The 20,154-nt window shown below is 43.8% G+C and overlaps 1 protein-coding gene across 2 annotated transcripts; it reads left to right on the top strand.

Moving 5' to 3' along the window:
* The first annotated feature begins 7,492 nt into the window (after positions 1 to 7,492).
* Positions 7,493 to 20,151, top strand: LOC106580167 (SMAD family member 4). Of its 2 annotated transcripts, none has more exons than XM_014160937.3 (11): positions 7,493 to 7,869; positions 8,950 to 9,190; positions 14,065 to 14,239; positions 14,395 to 14,418; positions 15,545 to 15,721; positions 15,872 to 16,075; positions 16,177 to 16,278; positions 16,383 to 16,439; positions 16,599 to 16,782; positions 16,959 to 17,266; positions 17,376 to 20,151. In XM_014160937.3, the coding sequence occupies exons 2-11, from the start codon at positions 8,954 to 8,956 to the stop codon at positions 17,594 to 17,596; spliced, it is 1,689 nt and encodes a 562-aa protein (XP_014016412.1). In that variant the 5' UTR covers positions 7,493 to 7,869; positions 8,950 to 8,953; the 3' UTR covers positions 17,597 to 20,151. The 2 variants fall into 2 exon arrangements, with proteins under 2 accessions (XP_014016412.1, XP_014016404.1); XM_014160929.3 differs by having other exon boundaries at positions 15,536 to 15,721.
* The last annotated feature ends 3 nt before the right edge of the window (positions 20,152 to 20,154 follow it).

Below are 20,154 nucleotides of genomic sequence, written 5' to 3'. Positions count from 1 at the left end.
TCAATGGCCCCATTACTAAGGTCACCAACACATCTATTGGTCAGGGGGTGTTTCCAAGGGTCTGGAAGTCGGCCATAATAGCAGTCATCTTTAAATCAGGTGACCCTGCTGACGTGAGTAATTACAGGCCCATTTGTATACTACCTGTGGTGTCGAAAGTTGCTGAAAAAAGTGTGTAGCAGAGCAACTGAAAGCCCACCTCAACAACAGCCCCTTCACATTACACTCCATGCAGTTTGGCTTCAGAGAAAAACACTCCACAGAAACGGCCAACTGCTTTCTTCTGGAAAATGTGAAGTCCAAGATGGACAAAGGGGGAGTTATTGGGGCTGTAATTCTAGACCTAAGGAAAGCTTTTAATATGGTTAACCATGAGGTTCTCATCACAAAATCGTCCAAGTTCAACTTTTTCCCCTATGCCTTGAAATGGATGAAATCATACCTTGAAGGCATTACCCAGTGTTTCAGATACATTTGAAGTTCAAATGTATGCAGATGATACAGTGATATATGTGCATGCAAAAAGCAAACATCAAGCTGCACAATAACTCACTACTGTAATGGTCCAGGTTACAAAGTGGCTCAGTGACTCATGTTTGCATCTCAATGTGAAAAAAAAAAACAGTTTGCATGTTCTTCACAAAGAGGGCAACTGATGCTACTGAGCCAGATGTCTATATGTCAGGGGAGAAGCTCTAGGTGGTATCCGATTTTAAGTACCTTGGCATCATACTTGATTCTAACCTCTCTTAAAAAAGCAGGTGAAAAAGGTAACTCAAATAACCAAATTCAACCTATCTAAAATCCAATTTATGCGAAAATGTTTGATTACAGAGGTAGCAAAACTGTACTTCAAATCTATGATACTCCCCCACTTAACATACTGCTTGACTAGTTGTGCTCAAGCTTGCTGTTCAACATTAAAACCCATTCGGTCTGTCTACAAGCAGGCTCTCAAAGTGCTTGATAGGAAGCCCAATAGCCATCATCACTGTTACATCCTCAGATAGCATGAGCTCCTGGGTTGGAAAAATAAAAATAAAAAATAAAATAAAATCGCCGCAGGTCTTGTATTCAAGATCCTAAATGGCCGGGCTCCCTCCGCTCAGTACTTCTGTTAAACAGAAAACCCAAACCCATGGCAGCAGATCCACAAGGTCTGCCATGAGAGGTGACTGTATAGTTCCCTTAAGGAAAAGCACCTTTAGTCAATCTGCTTTCTCTGTGAGAGCTTCCCATGTCTGGAACACACTGCCATCGGACACACACAACTGCACCACCTATCACACCTTCACAAAAAACATGAAGACATGGCTAAAGGCCAATCAGACTTGTGAACATAATCCCTAGCTGTGTATTGTCGCTTTCCATGTTGTCTGTAGCTTGTGAGATGTGGAAACACTTTGTTGCTTTTATGTATTTTGTTTTGTTGCTTCTTGTGCTATTGCTCTGTCTGCATGCTACGTGTTGCTTGTCCTATGTTGCTCTGCGTGTGCTCACTGCTCATTGATTGTCTGTACTGTTATTGTAACTGTTTTTAATAACCTGCCCAGGGACTGCGGTTGAAAATTAGCCGGCTGGCTATCACCCGCACTTTTACTGAAACGTTGATTCATGTGCACTGTCCCGGTAGAAATAAAAAATAAACACCCCACCACCAATTAACCTTTTTTTTTAAACAGAAAACCACAGAACCACCACTGCAATATAGGCCTACACTATCTACAACCTAAAAGGATTATTTCGCTGTCCCCATAGGAGAACCCTTTTTGGTTCCAGGTAGAACACCTTCTGTGCCTAGGTAGAACCCTTTTGCGCTCCATTCCACAGAGGGTTCTACATGGAACCAAAAAGGGTTCTCCTTTGGTGACAGCCAAAGAACCCTGTTGGAACCCTTCTCAAAGAGTGTACCCAACAAGTTTATCCTGTTAAGTTTACACCATTTAATTCTGTACTCAAACATCTGCCTGGTTTTCAAGATAACACGCAACATAGCACCACCACCTTTGAAGGTTTTCGTCAACCTCTGCTCAGACTTAAATCGCATTGTTCCAAGAACCTCCACCAGGGGTGACTGTAGTATCCCATTCACTATCTCTGCCATCTTCTCATGTCTTTTCTTGGAACTCCATCCATCCATCCATCCATCCACACACGCACACACACACGCGCACAACTGTAGCATCTTGTTTACATTTCTCACATTTTAGGTGTCCAGCTAAGGCCTTGGATGGATCATGTTACACTGAGATGGGCACAGGGGTATATGTACAGTCATTTTCAGTGTGGTGGCAAATTAGTTGAACAGAAGAAGAGGATGTGGTTGCTTGTGGAGGGAGATCAGTGTGGGTGGTGGGTAGAACAGTTGCAGTGATGCTGATTGGTTGCTCTTGCTCATCACTTCTTGACTAAAAGAAAGATGGATTTAGAAATTAGTTTGACATTGCCATAATTCAACAGCTGAAAAGCCTTCATTATCATACTCCCAGAGATAGCAAGACATTCAGTATTCACTGAATGAAGTACCAAAACCCGCGGGCTCTCCTTCACTGCAGCCAACGTGAGTAAAACATTTAAACGTGTTAACCCTCGCAAGGCTGCAGGCCCAGACGGCATCCCCGGCCGCATCCTCAGAGCATGCGCAGACCAGCTGGTTGGTGTGTTTACGGATATATTCAATCAATCCTTATCCCAGTCTGCTGTTCCTACATGCTTCAAGAGGGCCACCATTGTTCCTGTTCCCAAGAAAGCTAAGGCAACTGAGCTAAATGACTACCACCCTGTAGCGCTCACTTCCGTCATCATGAAGTGCTTTGAGAGACTAGTCAAGGACCATATCACCTCCAGCCTACCTGACACCCTAGACCCACTCCAATTTGCTTACCGCCCCAATAGGTCCAGTGACGACGCAATCGCCATCACACTGCACACTGCCCTAACCCATCTGGATAAGAAGAATACCTATGTAAGAATGCTATTCATCGATTACAGCTCAGCATTTAATACCATAGTACCCTCCAAACTCGTCATTAAGCTCGAGACCCTGGGTCTCGACCCCGCCCTGTGCAACTGGGTCCTGGACTTCCTGACGGGCCGCCCCCAGGTGGTGAGGGTAGGTAACAACATCTCCACCCCGCTGATCCTCAACACTGGGTCCCCACAAGGGTGCGTTTTCAGCCCTCTCCTGTACTCCCTGTTCACCCACGACTGCGTGGCCATGCACGCCTCCAACTCAATCATCAAGTTTCCAGACGACAACAACGACGAGACAGCCTACAGGGAGGTGAAGGCCCTCGGAGTGTGGCGTCAGGAAAATAACCTCACAATCAATGTCAACAAAACAAAGGAGATGATCATGAACTTCAGGAAACAGCAGAGGGAGCAGCCCCCTTTCTACATTGACGGGACAGTAGTGGAGAGGGTGCAAAGGCACAGGACGGCAGGCAGGCTCAGAGTCAGGACAGGCAAGGGTCAAAACCAGAGGGACGAGAAAAAGAGAGACTGGGGAAAAGCAGGAGCTGAGACAAAACGCTGGTTGACTTGAACAAACAAGACGAACTGGCACAGACAGACAGAAAACATAGGTATAAATACCCAGGGGATAAGTGGGGAAGGGGGGTGGAGACAAGCACAAGGATAGGTGAAACAGATCAGGGCGTGACACAGTATACATCCATACAACCACAGCGCATATTAGACTAGACACTGATGGACATTATACTATACACTGAAATTCTAAATGTCTGAAATGAGATAACAGAAATAACAGGGTTAGCAAGCTTACAGTTGCTAGCTCGCGGTAAAAACGCTAATTACCATAACAAAGTGGAGTGTGTCCACAATACATGAATAGTAAGAAATATGAACTCACATTTTTGAAGTACGCACACTGGCCTTGGCTAAAACAAAAAATGCTAACTAAAGGTAATCACAGAAGATGGCTGGAACTTATCACTTGGCTTGTGTACTTTCTCTAGTTACTTCCTTCTCCTTAGTTAGAGATCGCCTAGCATGCTCTGCTCCACATCACCGGTGGGCGGAGCTACAGCTCTCCTATGATGAACTAATATTTACTCTCAATAGTCTTTCGTACAACTCGTTATCAACAAAACGTTATTATCAACACAGTAGGACTAAATATTTCCTAACGATATCAAAACTTAAATATTGGGTACTTACTCCTCAATCGGATCAAGGACATTTTGGTAATTAGTTTCCTTAGAGACGATGAAAATATCTGGGGCAGACACTCTCGAAAATCGCATCTGCCGCTTAAATTTTTTTTATGTCTGCGTCGCCACCGAGCTCTCAAATATCATGCCCATCTCTCACTCTATGAACAGTCACTGCTATCCAGATTCTATCCAGATATCCAGCTATCCAGATTCCAGCTATCCAGATTCTTTGTTACGTCCCTAAATTGAACCCTGAACTATAACCCTTAACCTCTTACATCTAGACGTTCCGCTAGCGGAACACCTGCTCCAATATCCAATGATGGGCGTGCAGCGAAATACAAACTCCTCTAAAATCCGAAAACTTCCATTTTTCAAACATATGACTATTTTACAGCATTTTAAAGACAAGACTCTCGTTAATCTAACCACACTGTCCGATTTCAAAAAGGCTTTACAGCGAAAGCAAAACATTAGATTATGTCAGCAGAGTACCCAGCCAGAAATAATCAGACACCCATTTTTCAAGCTAGCATATAATGTCACAAAAAACAAAACCACAGCTAAATGCAGCACTAACCTTTGATGATCTTCATCAGATGACAACCCTAGGACATTATGTTATACAATGCATGCATGTTTTGTTCAATCAAGTTCATATTTATATCAAAAACCAGCTTTTTTACATTAGCATGTGACGTTCAGAACTAGCATACCCCCGCAAACATCCGGTGAATTTACTAAATTACTCACGATAAACGTTCACAAAAAACATAACAATTATTTTAAGAATTATAGATACAGAACTCCTCTATGCACTCGATATGTCCGATTTTAAAATAGCTTTCGGTGAAAGCACATTTTGCAATATTCTCAGTAGATAGCCCAGCCATCACGGCTAGCCATTTAGACACCGACCAAGTTTAGCCCTGACCAAACTCCGATTTACTATTACAAAAGTTTGATTACCTTTGGTGTTCTTCGTCAGAATGCACTCCCAGGACTGCTACTTCAATAACAAATGTTGGTTTGGTTCAAAATAATCCATCGTTATATCCAAATAGCGGCGTTTTGTTCGTGCGTTCAAGACACTATCCGAAGTGTAAATAAGGGTCACGAGCATGGCGCAATTCGTGACAAAAGATTTCTAAATATTCCATTACCGTACTTCGAAGCATGTCAACCGCTGTTTAAAATCAATTTTTATGCAATTTTTCTCGTAAAAAAGCAATAATATTCCGACCGGGAATCTGCATTTAGGTAAACAGACGAAAGAAAACAAAGCATGGGGTCGACGCGGGCACGAGCCTGAGTCTCACAGTACTGTAACCAGCCACTACCCAAACGCGCTACTTTTTTTCAACCAGAGCCTGCAAAGCCACGATTCAGCTTTTTGCCGCCTTCTGAGAGCCCATGGGAGCCGTAGGAAGTGTCACGTAACAGCAGAGATCCTCTGTAATGGATAGAGATAATCAAGAAGGGCAAGAAATTGTCAGACAGGGCACTTCCTGCATGGAATCTTCTCAGGTTTTGGCCTGCCAAATGAGTTCTGTTATACTCACAGACACCATTCAAACAGTTTTAGAAACTTTGGAGTGTTTTCTATCCAAAGCTAATAATTATATGCATATTCTAGTTTCTGGGCAGGAGTAATAATCAGATTAAATCGGGTACGTTTTTTATCCGGCTGTGAAAATACTGCCCCCTAGCCATAACAGGTTAACTAACACTAAACTTAACTATTTTACATTTATACTTGATTGAGGTAGGGACATCCCAAGGAACCCGAATAGCACGGACCTTCTGGGAAAGCCTATAAACTCCTCTATTTGACTAAAAGCCACTGACAAAACTCTTATTGGTTGTCTGACACTGGGAACGGGTCTGTGATTGGCTAACAACATTTAGATCTGTATACAGCGAGATAAGATAACATACCATTCCATGAGGTGTTGAGGGAAAGACAGACTTTTTCTAGGCCATTAGCGATGACAGGAAATACACAAGCCGTAGGCTACACTATAGCTCAAGGTGGCTACATTGGAATGTCGGCTTGCACAGGAAAATTTTTACTTTTCTAACATTTATGGTTGATATTTAATTAATATAAATATAAACTATGCATCTTATGACTTTCATTAACACGTATACGTTAGTAAGGCATTGGTATCATGTCATGTCAGTCAGACGTTCAATGGCGTTCACATGGTGGTACGGTTGTCTAGGTTAAATTCTGGCACTTATCACCCCCCATAAGACCGTTGCCAACTAATCGACAAGCGTAAGGCCACACCTCATGACACTCACTCAACCTTACTCAGCTGTTAGTGCAGTCTGCCCCAAGCAGCTAAACAGGCTGTTAGCAAAGTCAACTACTCTAGGCTTGAGTGTCCGCTGGTTTTCAGTCTTTCCATTACATACAAATGTGATTCAGACCTAAGAAACATACATTTTTACATCGCAATTTGATCAGAGAACACACACACACGCGCGATCTCCGTAGTACTGCCCGGACTAGCCACTAGAGAGCAGCAACAGACCATAAGATGCAGAGACATTAATATACAGAAAACAAACACCTCGAGGTGATGGGTCCATACTTACGACATATGCCTATACTGCTATCTGACAGTTGCCCTCCAGCATCAATGACAAATCCTTTGTAACCTGGAATCAGGTAGAGGATTCAGGACCACACCGCATGCTTTGATGGACAGACAACACCATTGAAATTCACAAGAGTACTGTCCCTGTACCACCACTGGGTAGCTAAGAAAACCATATGGGTTTGTTGGGCAGGTAGCCTAGCGGTTAGAAAGGCGAGCCAGCAACTGGAAAAATTTGAAACCTTAATAAATTATGTGTGTCTTTTTGGAGTGGTTGGGTTAAAAACGGAAGTCAAATTTCAGTTGCATAATTTACCGATAAAATGATTTTAATCTTAATAATTGCGATTAGTGTTGGCGGAGAGTACCATCGAGTCACTATCAGTCGATACTTGAAAAATGTCCATTCGTTAATCCTTACCTTGTACCTATGTTTGTCCAGTGTAACTGCGTTTTTTTATTTGGGTGCTGCAATCAGTAGTTTTAGTTAGACACTTCGTTTGTTATGTGCCGCAATCCGCAGTGTTCGTTAAAAACTTAATTCTACACACGGTTGTTTAGCTATCGGGAAACGGCGTCCAGAGTTTGGTCACACAGGCACTCCGTTTTTTCTACACAGAGAGGAGATCCACTGGAGTTGGTGGGAGGAGAGGGGAGCGAGAATGGGCGGGGTAATCTCACCGGCGCCACTTAAAAAAAAAAAAAAAACAGCCGCACAGACCTGTCAATCAACAAGCAACCCAGACAGACATCAGCCCCCGGTGGCTGGCTGTGAGCTGTAAGAGAGCAGCGTCATAGTTGGCGGAGAGCCCCACCGTCTGGACTGAAACGGGCGCAGCGATTGGCTCGACTTTTTGCCCGAGACAACTCACGCGTACGATGTTCTCTCTCTCCCCCCTTTTGTTATTGCAAGCAAACTAGAGAAGAGCCGAGGGAGCAGCAGGATGAACGAAGGGAGAGAGAGAGGGTGATAGACTGACAACAGTCGAGACAGACAGCTCCACAGAGAGAGGGGTAAAGGTAGAAATACATTTGGAATACTGCTTCAGAGCTCCCTCTACATATTTGTCCAGTTCTCCTGTTGATTTGTAAGTAAACTACATTTTGGTATTGATTATTCCCATAGGGATTTTTTAGCTGACCAAACCAATCTGAGTCACATGGAATGTTGACAGACCTATAGCCTACAGTTAGTGAGACAGACAGCCAAGACAGAGCCACCCCCCCATCCAACTACTCTCAAGTCAATGTGTCTATCCTCTGTCAAAGTACTGTGTACACTGTAGCCAACATGTAGCCTACACATAACGTTGCTTTGCTTGTAGAGGTGATTATGTGTTTTTCCCCAGTAGGTCTACATGCTTTTGTAAACATGTAAACAAATTACTTTTGACCTCCTAAATGCTCTTAGAATTTCTTGAGTGGAGCGTTTATGTTTATTATAGTTTATTACAGTTGTATTATCGTTATCAAAGTGGATTGTTATATAGCCTACTTTAGGAAATCACACATTTTCTGCATTATTGTTTTTTTCAGACTAGTTGTGCAAAGCAAAACAAGCTCAACTTCATGACACACATGGAGGGATGTTTGTAAACAACACACTCAGTCACCTACATTTACATCATTTAGCAGACTCTCTTATCCAGAGTGACTTACAAGAGCAATTAGGGTTAAGTGCCTTGCTCAAGGGAACATCGACAGATGTTTCACCTGGTCGGCTCGGGGATTCAATCCAGTGACCGTTTGGTTACTGGCCCTACGCTCTTAACTGCTAGGCTACCTGCCGCCCTACACTTCAGATGGATCATAAGAATGTCAATTTTCTTTAGGTTCATGTAATGTATTTTCAAATAAGTAGTAAATACCAATTTAAGGATAAAGTTATTTTGGCCAACTCAATTCTGTGTTTACATGGCCTGCTTTGTATCTTCTGCTTTGTAAAAGTCCCATACATTTTGTGTTGTTAATACTGGTAAAGTTGTTATTGGATTGTTATAGGGACCTTGGTTGCCGATAGCCTATGACTTGAACCTTGATCTGAAGTACCATCTCAGGTCCAGACTTCAGTGTTGTGTCAGTGATCAAACAATGATCAAATAAATAAATTGCATTCGGTTGCTTCACCATAGTGGTCTCTCACCTCCTCTCAACCCCCCTCAACCCAGGGAGATGTCAGTGAACCCCCCCAACAGCAACGATGCCTGCCTGAGCATCGTGCACAGCCTCATGTGCCACCGACAGGGCGGTGAGAATGAGGGCTTTGCCAAGCGTGCCATAGAGAGCCTGGTAAAGAAGCTGAAGGAGAAGAAGGATGAGCTGGACTCGCTCATCACCGCCATCACCACCAACGGAGTTCACCCCAGCAAGTGTGTCACCATCCAAAGGACGCTTGATGGACGCCTGCAGGTAGGCTACTGTTATGTTGGGTTGAATGAGGCCTAGGCCGGTATGGTATCACTGATTATAGAGGGACTGTTTATGAAATCAGTGGATCTCATTAATTAATTATTCACTGATGAATTGTTATTGGTGGTATGGCACAAAGACGCTGTCAACTCAGTGACCAATAGCTGGTCGCTTTTGATGACTGACTAATACACCTTTCAGGTACTGCCAGCAACAAAGCCTATACTTTTATTTCAGCCAGTCATGATTGCGGTAATACACTACATGACCAAAAGTAGGTGGACATCTGCTTGTCGAACATCTCATTCCAAAATCATGGACATTAAAATGGAGTTGGTTCCCCCTTCGCTGCTATAAGAGCCTCTACTCTTCTGGGAAGGCTTTCCCACTGGAACATTGCTATGGGGACTTGCTTCCATTCAGCCTCAAGAGCATTAGTGAAGTCAGGCACTGATGTTGGGCGATTAGGCCTGGCTCGCAGTCGGTGTTCCAATTCATCCCAAAGGTGTTCGACAGGGTTTATGGTCAGGGCTCTGTGCAGGCCAGTGAAGTTCTTCCACACCGATCTCTGCAAACCATTTCTGTATGGACCTTGCTTTGTGCACGGGGGCATTGTCATGCTGAAACAGGTAAGGGCCTTCCCCAAACTGTTGCCACAAAGTTGGAAGCACAGAACTGTCTAGAGGAGGAGGAATAATGGTCTGGGGCTGTTTTTCATGGTTCGGGCTAGGCCCCTTATTTCCAGTGAAGGGTAATATTAATTCTACAGCATACAAGGACGTATGCTGTAGAGTTAATATTACCCTTCACTGGAACTAAGGGGCCTAGCCCGAACCATGAAAAACAGCCCCAGACCATTATTCCTCCTCCACCAAACTTTACAGTTGGCACTGTGCATCAGCTGAGCCGTTGTTGCTCCTAGACGTTTCCACTTCTCAATAACAGCACTTACAGTTGCAGCTCTAGCAGGGCAGACATTTGACAAACTGACCACGTTGAAAGTCACTGAGCTCTTCAGTAAGGCCATTCTACTGCCAATGTTTGTCTATGGCTGTGTGATTTTATACACCTGTAAGCAACGGGTGTGGCTGAAATAGCCAAACACTAATTTGAAGGGGTGTCCACATACTTTTGTATACATAGTGTATGTTTAAAAGTCCCGCCAACCCCTCAGTAAATGTCCCTTTTCATCTTACCGGTTTTGGCTCGCGTTAAATCATGAACATTCTATTGTTGTTCTCAGACATCAAACTTGTCCTTTTCATTATGAAAAAGTATAAACAAAACGTCAGTCTGCATGCAGCAACGTTACCTGCTCTTATGTTTTGCCCCCAAAAAAACATTTGTTAAAAAATGTATTTAGGATATGTAAATCTAGCAAGCCAGGCAACTAAAAGCAGCTTCCTGACAATGTTTTGGTTTGTTGCTAGCTTGTTAGCTAGCTAATTTAGCTAGCTAGCTATCGATCTGGCTAGCCAGCTCATATAATTTAGGGTGTCCACCCACTCTTTGGTGATGAAATTCACTTCCTTATGTTATAAAATTCATTTTACCAAGACAAATATGATTATTCATGTTTTGAATCGTTCAGTGGGGTCTTTCTTTAACATTTCATTAACAGTAACCTAATACATCCAATAATAAGCACTGAGCTTTGTTGACATAGCGGTGCATGTTTCTCGTAACAACTTTTGAGGATTTTACATTTTGAGGTCGTTGTCTTCAAAGTTGTTTCTGCTGGTCGCAAAAAGCAAAGTTATCATGACACAAGAAGAATTAAATGTAAAAGGCTTTGAAAACTTAAAATCTTGTTATACGCTCAGTGCACCGTTGGCATTTCACAAAGACACGCTTGCTTGGGCAAAAATCCGGTGTTTCTATGTCAAACGGTTTTGTCATATTTCAGTCTTCTGTGATGTATATAAAGTGTAATATTGTGACGCAAAATCAAACTTGAATACATTTCAACTCTATATCTGACATGGTACAGGTGTCTTCCTTTTTTTAAGCCCATACCATGTGTGTGCAACCTGGTGTCAGAGCATTTCATATTATTCTGTACATAAATCTGAGACACTTCATTTAGTATGATATGTTACGTTTCGTATGGTGTATATTCATTTGTGGATGTCTATCACCCATTCCGTATGATATTTTACGAATTACAATTCGTATTATATGTTGTGAATTTGCAAAACATACAATATGTTATGAATTTTCTAAACTTATGATATGTTACGAATTCTAGCCATGTGGCTGTTAGAGTTAGGTTTAAGTTTAGGGGAAGAGTTAGCTAAAAGGGTTAAGGTTAGGGGAAGGGTTAGCTAAAGGGGTTAGGGGAAGGGTTAGCTAAAAGGGTTAGGGGAAGGGTTAGCTAAAAGGGTTAGAGGAAGGGTTAGCTAAAAGAGTTAGGGGAAGGATTAGCTAAAAGGGTTAGGGGCAGGGTTAGCTAAAAGGTTTAGGTAGAAGGATTAGGCAAAAGGGTTAGAGGAAGGGTTAGCTAAAAGGGTTAGGGGAAGGATTAGCTAAAAGGATTAGGGGTAGGGTTAGCTAAAAGGGTTAGGGGAAGGATTAGCTAAAAGGGTTAGGGTTAGGGTTAGCTAAAAGGGTTAGGGGAAGGATTAGCTAAAAGGGTTAGGGGAAGGATTAGCTAAAAGGGTTAGGGGCAGGGTTAGCTAAAAGGTTTAGGGGAAGGATTAGGCAAAAGGGTTAGAGGAAGGGTTAGCTAAAAGGGTTAGGGGAAGGATTAGCTAAAAGGATTAGGGGTAGGGTTAGCTAAAAGGTTTAGGTAGAAGGATTAGGCAAAAGGGTTAGAGGAAGGGTTAGCTAAAAGGGTTAGGGGAAGGATTAGCTAAAAGGATTAGGGGTAGGGTTAGCTAAAAGGGTTAGGGGAAGGATTAGCTAAAAGGGTTAGGGTTAGCTAAAAGGGTTAGGGGAAGGATTAGCTAAAAGGGTTAGGGGAAGGATTAGCTAAAAGGGTTAGGGGCAGGGTTAGCTAAAAGGTTTAGGGGAAGGATTAGGCAAAAGGGTTAGAGGAAGGGTTAGCTAAAAGGGTTAGGGGAAGGATTAGCTAAAAGGATTAGGGGTAGGGTTAGCTAAAAGGGTTAGGGGAAGGATTAGCTTAAAGGGTTAGGGTTAGCTAAAAGGGTTAGGGGAAGGATTAGCTAAAAGGGTTAGGGGAAGGGTTAGCTAAAAGGGTTAAGGTTAGGGGAAGGGTTAGATAAAAGGGTTAGGGGAAGGATTAGCTAAAAGGGTTAAGGTTAGGGGAAGGGTTAGCTTATGTGCTAAGTAGTTAAAAAGTAGAAAAAAAGTAGTAAGTAGTTGAAAAGTTACTAATTAGCTAAGTTGTCCGTGATGAGATTCGAACTCAACAAGTGAATCATTCAACACGTGGGTTACTTACACACTTCAGGGAGGAGGAACAGGAGAAAACATTCAAGGAGTTTAGGTCTCCCTATAGGCTAACTTCTAGAGAATGAACATACTATTGAATATGTAGAAGTGTAACCCACAAGTTGCTTACAGAGAGAGCAAGGGAATGAGAGAGAAGGAGACAGAGGGAGTTCCCCTCCCCCAGCTCTTGTGTGGGAGAGAGAGGGAGGGAGTGCTGGAGGGGTAGCGCGGGTTGTTTTGTCTGAGACACAGGAAAGGGGCAGGGTTATGTTAAGCCTGTCTGTCTCTGGTGTGTGTGTGCGTATGTGCGTGTGTGTTTGTGTCTGGAGTTTTTCAGTGTTAAAATTTGTGGAACTATATTTGTAATCTCAGACATACCACAATATTTTGTGTGTGTGTGTGAGATTGTGATTATGAGAGAGAGAGAGAGAGCGAGAGAGAGAAAAGTGTTTATTATTGAATGCAGGTTTTGACTTACATCAACAGTTTCTACATTTGAGATTGCCTGTGGATATATGGATGTTAGTGACACGTATTAATGTGGTGTGAGAACTAGATATGAGAATGTACTGTATTATTCTCTGTTCAGGACTATAGGCTGTGTGTGTGTTTGTCAGTCTGCTGGCTGGAATTGGGCTGGCACTCTGCCAGCTCTGACTCTTTGTCTGAGGAAGGTCACTTTGGTTTTCAAGAAGAAAGAATAATAAAAAAGAAAAGGTAAAAGTTTATGGAGTCCATTTTTGCTTTCTCTTTATGTTAGTGGAGAAAGGGTATGTTGATCCCAAAATACTTATCTCTGTCTGTCACACACACACACACACACACACACACACACACACACACACACACACACACACACACACACACACACACACACACACACACACACACACACACACACACACACACACACACACACACACACACACACAGAGCAAAGGTGAGACAATGTCATTCCTCTCCAGCTCAGCTTGTTGAGTTAACCCTATACCAGCTCCCTCTTTTGTCACACTCACACTCTTCCTCAATAGCAAATACTCAGATAGTCACTATTTGTGCTATTCATCTCAGTCTGAGATGTTTTAATGGCTCCAAGGCTATTCCTCCCCATCCAGAGTGTGTGCCTGGAGAGAGTGTGTGTGTATGTGAGTGTGTTTAACGTTGATGTAAATTTCCATTCATGACCTGTTTCCTCGACCACTCCCTGTCTACCAGCTCCCTCTTGCTCTCCTCCTTCTCATTCTCATTCTCCCTCTCCCATCTTTTCTCTCCGTTTCTTTCCCCTTTTCCCCTCCACTTAGATTCCCCACAGTTACACTCCCTCCATGCTCAAATTCCAACCCCGTCAAAGCCTCCATACTGTCCCCCATTCCCTTTCTGAGACTCACCATCCTATTGTAAATAATCACCCTAAAATTCCTGGATGGATGTTGGAAAGGAATTACCTCCATGCCCTCATTCTCCATTCTCTCTCGATCCAGGTAGCTGGGAGGAAAGGGTTCCCCCATGTGATCTACGCTAGGCTCTGGCGCTGGCCAGACCTCCACAAGAATGAACTGAAGCATGTCAAGTTCTGCCAGTTCGCCTTTGACCTCAAGTATGACAACGTGTGTGTCAACCCCTACCACTACGAGAGAGTGGTATCGCCAGGCATTGGTGCGTCTGTTCACAATTTCACTTCCTCTAATGAAATAGAAGCACAAATGGGGAAGGGGAATATGAAGTTGTTAACAGGCTCTTTGGGTCACAGGCTTTTTCAGAACTACCATGCTGTTTCTAACTTTGTTTCCCTTTCTGTCCCTCTCCTCAAGTTGGTCTCAGCATTCAAAATGCAGGTGAGGAGGAAAACACTATTTTTAGCATCATCAAACATCATCAAAATGGTAATAAGCAATAGCGAGTCATTCTAACCAATCTGTTTTTATCGCATTTCCCAAAGTGCACAGGCAATACTACTGTTTTGATACAAATATACTGTAGATGTGCTCTTGGCAATCTGATGAAAAATATGGAATGCAGAGCTTCCAAACCAGCCAGATTCATACCTGTCTGAGCTAGTCTACACTACAAGTAGGACACCTCAATCAAATTGCAACAAGGTGTCACAGGCTGCATGGCAGGGCAAAAATCACTCCCAGATAGAGGCCACAATAAATAGGATCCATCAACTTGATCTAAATTACAGTAAATTCCCGAATTTATTCAAAATGTATCCATTCATGAATCGAAAATATTATAATTATCAGGTATGAAGGTAAGACCCACATGCAGACAATGTCGAATTAACAATGGTTTAATAATTCAACAGGGGCAGGCAATAGACAGGTCAAGGCAGGCAGGGGTCAGTAAACCAGAGGTGAAGCAACGGTACCGAATGGCAGGCAGGGTCAGGGTAGGCAGAGGTCAATAAACCAGAGGTGAGGCAACGGTACCGAATGGCAGGCAGGGTCAGGGTAGGCAGAGGTCAATAAACCAGAGGTGGGGCAAAGGTACAGGTCCACATTCAGGGTCAGGGTCAGGCAGAGTGGTCAGGCAGGCGGGCCCAGAGTCAGGACAGGCAAGGGTCAAAGCCAGGAGGGCGAGAAAAAGAGAAACTGGGAAAAGCAGGAGAAGAAGCAAAAACAAAAACGCTGGTTGACTTGACAAACAAGACAAACTGGCAACAGACAAACGGAGAACACAGGTATAAATACACAGGGGATAATGGGGAAGATGGGTGACACCTGGAAGGGGGTGGAGACAATCATAAAGACAGCTGAAAGAGATCAGGGTGTGACAATAATAACATGACATGACTCATGCCTGATTTCTGCCTGTCTCTGTCTATCTCTATCTCTCTCTCTCTCTTGCTTTCTGTTTCTCTCTTTCTCTGTTTCTCTCCCTCTCCATCCCTCTCTCTCTCTCCCTCCCACTCTGTCTCTCTCTCTTTCTCCCCCCTCCCTTCATTACAAGGTCCTCCAGGTCGGCTGATCAAAGAGGAGTACATTCATGACTGTTATGAGATGGACCTCCCCTCCAGGATGCCCCCCCAGCCCGAGCACTACAACCAGCCCCTCCCCCCTCTGCAGATGCCCCCCGAGCTGCCCCGCGCCCCATCCTCCGTCAACCTCTACCCCAGCATGCCCCTCTCTCCGCCAGGTGAGATAGACTAAAACTGAACTTGGTAATAAGAAGTACTACCGTACAAGCAATTCAGCTGAGAAGAACTAGACTCTTTTGCTTTCATGTCTAACTCTATCCCTTACAATGTCCATCCTTTGTTCCCCTTCCCCCATCTCCCTTCTCCAGTGAGCAGCTCCATGATGGGGCCCATGTCTGGGGGCCACGGCGAGGGCCTGCTTCAGATCGCCTCTCCCCAGATCCAGGGCATGCCCCAGACGCCGCCCCCCACCACCCCCACACACGGACCACCCCCCCAGCCCCCTACCCCTCACAGCCAGAGTGACTACAGCAGCAGCTCCAAACACACACAGACACAGAGCTCCTATCACAGTGAGTTACTAACGAACCAGGTTGGCAGTGTCACAGAGATGGTGTCAATTCCATGGTGTCAGTTTCAACTCTGTTTGTTCTCTTCCTTCACAATCTTCCAGCGACCTGGACAGGCACCAGCACGGCCTCCTATACTCCTGTAGGACCCCAGCAGAATGGGCGTAGCCACCAGCAACCACCACTGCACCACCCCAACCATTTCTGTATGTCAATCACCTGTCAATCAATCTTTCTGTCAGAAATGCAGGACTGTTACTATATTTATATGGTAGCGTTGTCATATTTGCTAATTAATTTCTCTTAAAAGGGTCTCAGCAACATCACAGCGCACCCGCCTTTCCTCAGCCAGTCTCCAACCATCCAGGTACACACACAACGTTTACCCACTCACACACACTTACCCACACACATGGTGTTGGGCATCTCACCCCATCCACCACCAATGTACAGTACCCACATGAGGGACACATGGCAGCCATTTTGCAATGTTTCATATTATATTTCATGCTGTGTGTGTTGCCAGGTCCAGAGTTCTGGTGCTCCATCTCCTACTTTGAGATGGACATCCAGGTTGGGGAGATGTTCAAGGTCCTGGCTAACTGCCCCGTGGTGACAGTGGACGGATACGTGGACCCCTCGGGGGGTGACCGCTTCTGTCTGGGCCAGCTCAGCAACGTGCACCGCACCGACGCCAGCGAGAGAGCCAGGTCTGTCAGCGTGCCCCTAATATACCCACCATGCCTAACCGCTAGCTATTGGAGAACTTTGTTGGGGTGCAGAATACACAGGGAAAACGTATTTATCGCCTGTATAGAAATAAATACAATCCCCAGTGTCTGGGATTTTCTCTTCACTAGTGTGAACTCCCATCTCCATTTCACAGGTTGCACATTGGGAAGGGGGTGCAGTTGGAGTGTCGTGGTGAGGGGGATGTGTGGATGCGTTGCCTTAGCGACCATGCAGTGTTCGTACAGAGCTACTACCTGGACCGGGAGGCGGGGCGAGCCCCGGGAGACGCAGTTCACAAGATCTACCCTGGGGCCTACATGAAGGTGTTTGACCTGCGTCAGTGCCACAGGCAGATGCAGCAGCAGGCAGCCACGGCCCAGGCTGCAGCAGCAGCACAGGCTGCAGCAGTGGCAGGCAACATCCCAGGGCCTGGCAGTGTGGGGGGAATCGCCCCGGCAGTCAGTGAGTGCTTCTGTCCTTCTCTCTCACTCTCTTTCTTTCTCTCTTGCTCTCTCTTTCTTTTTTCCCTCTCTCGCTCTCTTAATCACTCAGTAAATCTCTCTTCTCCCAGGTCTGTCGGCAGCAGCCGGGATAGGTGTGGACGACCTGCGGCGGCTGTGTATCCTGCGGCTCAGCTTTGTGAAGGGCTGGGGGCCCGACTACCCCCGGCAGAGCATCAAGCACACCCCCTGCTGGGTGGAGGTCCACCTGCACCGTGCCCTGCAGCTGCTGGATGAGGTGCTGCACACTATGCCTCTGGCTGACCTAGGAGGACATGGACATGTCAACTAAGCAGTGTGTGTGTGGGTGTGTGTGAGAGAGAGGTGGCGGTGTCTCAGTTGCTTGGTTTGGATGATAACCTTCATGAACACTACAGTACGTTTTGGATTGGATACCCTTTTCCTCAGCACCTGAAACAAAGACTGTAGACTTTAATAGAAACTTGTATCGAACTTCTATCGAAAAGGTATTTTAATGCTTTTATATATTTTCCTGTTTGAATCGCCTGATTTTCCTGAAGCAGTTTAGACTGCAAAATGTACTTGCTCAACAGCCAATCTTTTCACAGAGACTGGAACTTGCACTAAAGGCATCAATGCTTTTTAGTAGTGGTAGAGACTGTAAGGGGTGGACTGTGTCACAACAATGGAAACTGGCCTCGCACCGCCAATGACCTGGTAACCTGCCTGGATAAAACACTTTGGCAATTGTTCAGAAAGTCAGAATAATAGCACATGTGCTGCAGTGGATTCTCACTTAAGCAGTGTTAGAATGATGCCTTTATTACAGGGCAGCAGACTCAGACATGTATATTGCATCTGGAGAATGCTGCTGTCCTTTAACTGCCTTCAGTAGGGTCTTTTGTTCTTCAGGGAGAAATTGAAATAATAGTCACCACAATCTCCATCAACCTTTTCTCTTATCAGTATTTGTCATTAACCTGCATCATGTGACTCAGTTATATTTATACTGAACAAAAATATAAAACGCAACATGTAAAGTGTTGGTCCGGTGTTTCATGAAAACCCTGACATTTTCCATACGCACAAAAAGCTTATTTTTCTCAAATTTTGTGCACAAATTTGTTTACATTCATGTTGGTGGGCATTTTGGCCTTTGTCAAGATAATCTATCCACCTAAGAGGTGTGGTATATCAAGAAGCTGATTGGACAGCATGATCATTACACAGGTGCACCTTGTGCTGAGTACAATGAAAGGACACTCTAAAATGTGCAGTTTCGTCACACAACACAATGCCACAGATGTCTCAAGTTTTGAGGGAGCGTGCAATTTTCATGATAACTGCAGGAATGTCCACCAGAGCTGTTGCCAGAGAATTCAATTCTCTGCCATAAGCAACCTCCAATGTCGTTTTCGAGAATTTGGCGGTACGTCCAACCAGCCTCACAACCACAGTTCTCATGTAACCACGCCAGCCCAGGACCTCCACATCCGGCTTCTTCACCTGCGGGATATTCTGGGAGTGGGGTATTTCTGTCTGTAATAAAGCCCTTTTGTGGGAAAAAACGAATTCTGATTGTCTGGGTCTGGCTTCCCATTGGTTGAGCCTGGCTCCGAAGTGGGTGGACCTATGTGCTCCTTGGCCCACCCTAGGCTGCTCCCCTGTCCAGTCATGTGAAATCCATAGATTAGGGTCTAATTAATTTATTTCAATTGACTGATTTCCTTATATGAACTGTGGCTCAGAAAAATCTTTGAAATTGTTGCATGTTGCTTTTATATTTGTGTTCAGTATAGCTACCAAAAACAAGAAATGGAATATCAAGAATCTCATTGATTATATTTATTGATGGAAGGTTCTACACAGTATTTGTAACGTTTTCTTCATTCAGATAAACAGACCAAAGTTGTCAGAAAGTGAAAGATTTTTCACTGCTATTTTATGGCCATAAAACCTTTGCTGAATGTGCCTATCTTTGTTTTGTGTCCTGGCTTTGTTCAACCAAAGTATGTATTTGTGTTGATGTATGTCAAGATATGCCTTTAACTAAAGTACTTCTAGGCCTGATTAAAGAATCGGTAATTAATTCATTAAATTGGTGCCTTAATTTTAAAGTACTAACAAAAGATTACAAACCCCACAGAAAACAATGGCCTTCATTTGTTGGTTTTCTCAGTACATTCCTGCTTCAATGCTCCTCTTGTCAGCCAAAGTGATGTATCTACTGCAACTTAAGATTGTGTGTTAGTAAAGTGAGAAAACAAATAGCCTCATGCTGTACATGTCATACAGGATGACTTCATTGGCTGTATTAAATGTGTCCAGTAGGACACCTTGTGAACTTTCTGGGTACTACGTGCATTTGCAGTCCATCCATGTTGATGTAGGGCCTGTGACTGGTTTACTTCAACAAAATGATATATCCAGAATATAGTGATTTATAAAACAAATGTATTGTTTTATATGTTTATTTATGTCTAATTTGGCACACTTATAAAACACACATGAGGGTCTCTGCTTCTCTTCAAGCTCCTAATGGTAATCATGTGAGGGTTAAAGATGAGAACATATCTATAATATTAAATTATTTGTTATGTATTCTCCTTGTAAATGATAATATTAGCAGCAGTCATTGTTTTTTACAGTATACTTTCAGCTGTCTGTAGTCAGCTTGTTTCGGTTTCTAGTAGATATCAATATGATTTATTATTGAGTTAGAATTGACCAAAATATACTATATTTGCATTAGTCTTGAACATAGCTTTATAATGGTTGTTTTAGTGGGGTTTTTTTTATGTCAAATGATGTGCTTTCCAAATGCTGTATGTATGTTATAACTATTCCAAAGTTTGCCAAGAATTAAACAGTTTTTATAAAAATCTGTAT

This window comes from Salmo salar, chromosome 02 (assembly GCF_965601325.2).
Source record: "Salmo salar chromosome 02, fSalSal1, whole genome shotgun sequence".
Taxonomy (NCBI): Eukaryota; Metazoa; Chordata; class Actinopteri; order Salmoniformes; family Salmonidae; genus Salmo; species Salmo salar.
The sequence above is the reverse complement of the archived record's forward strand: the minus strand, read 5'-3'. Positions and strand labels throughout refer to the sequence as shown.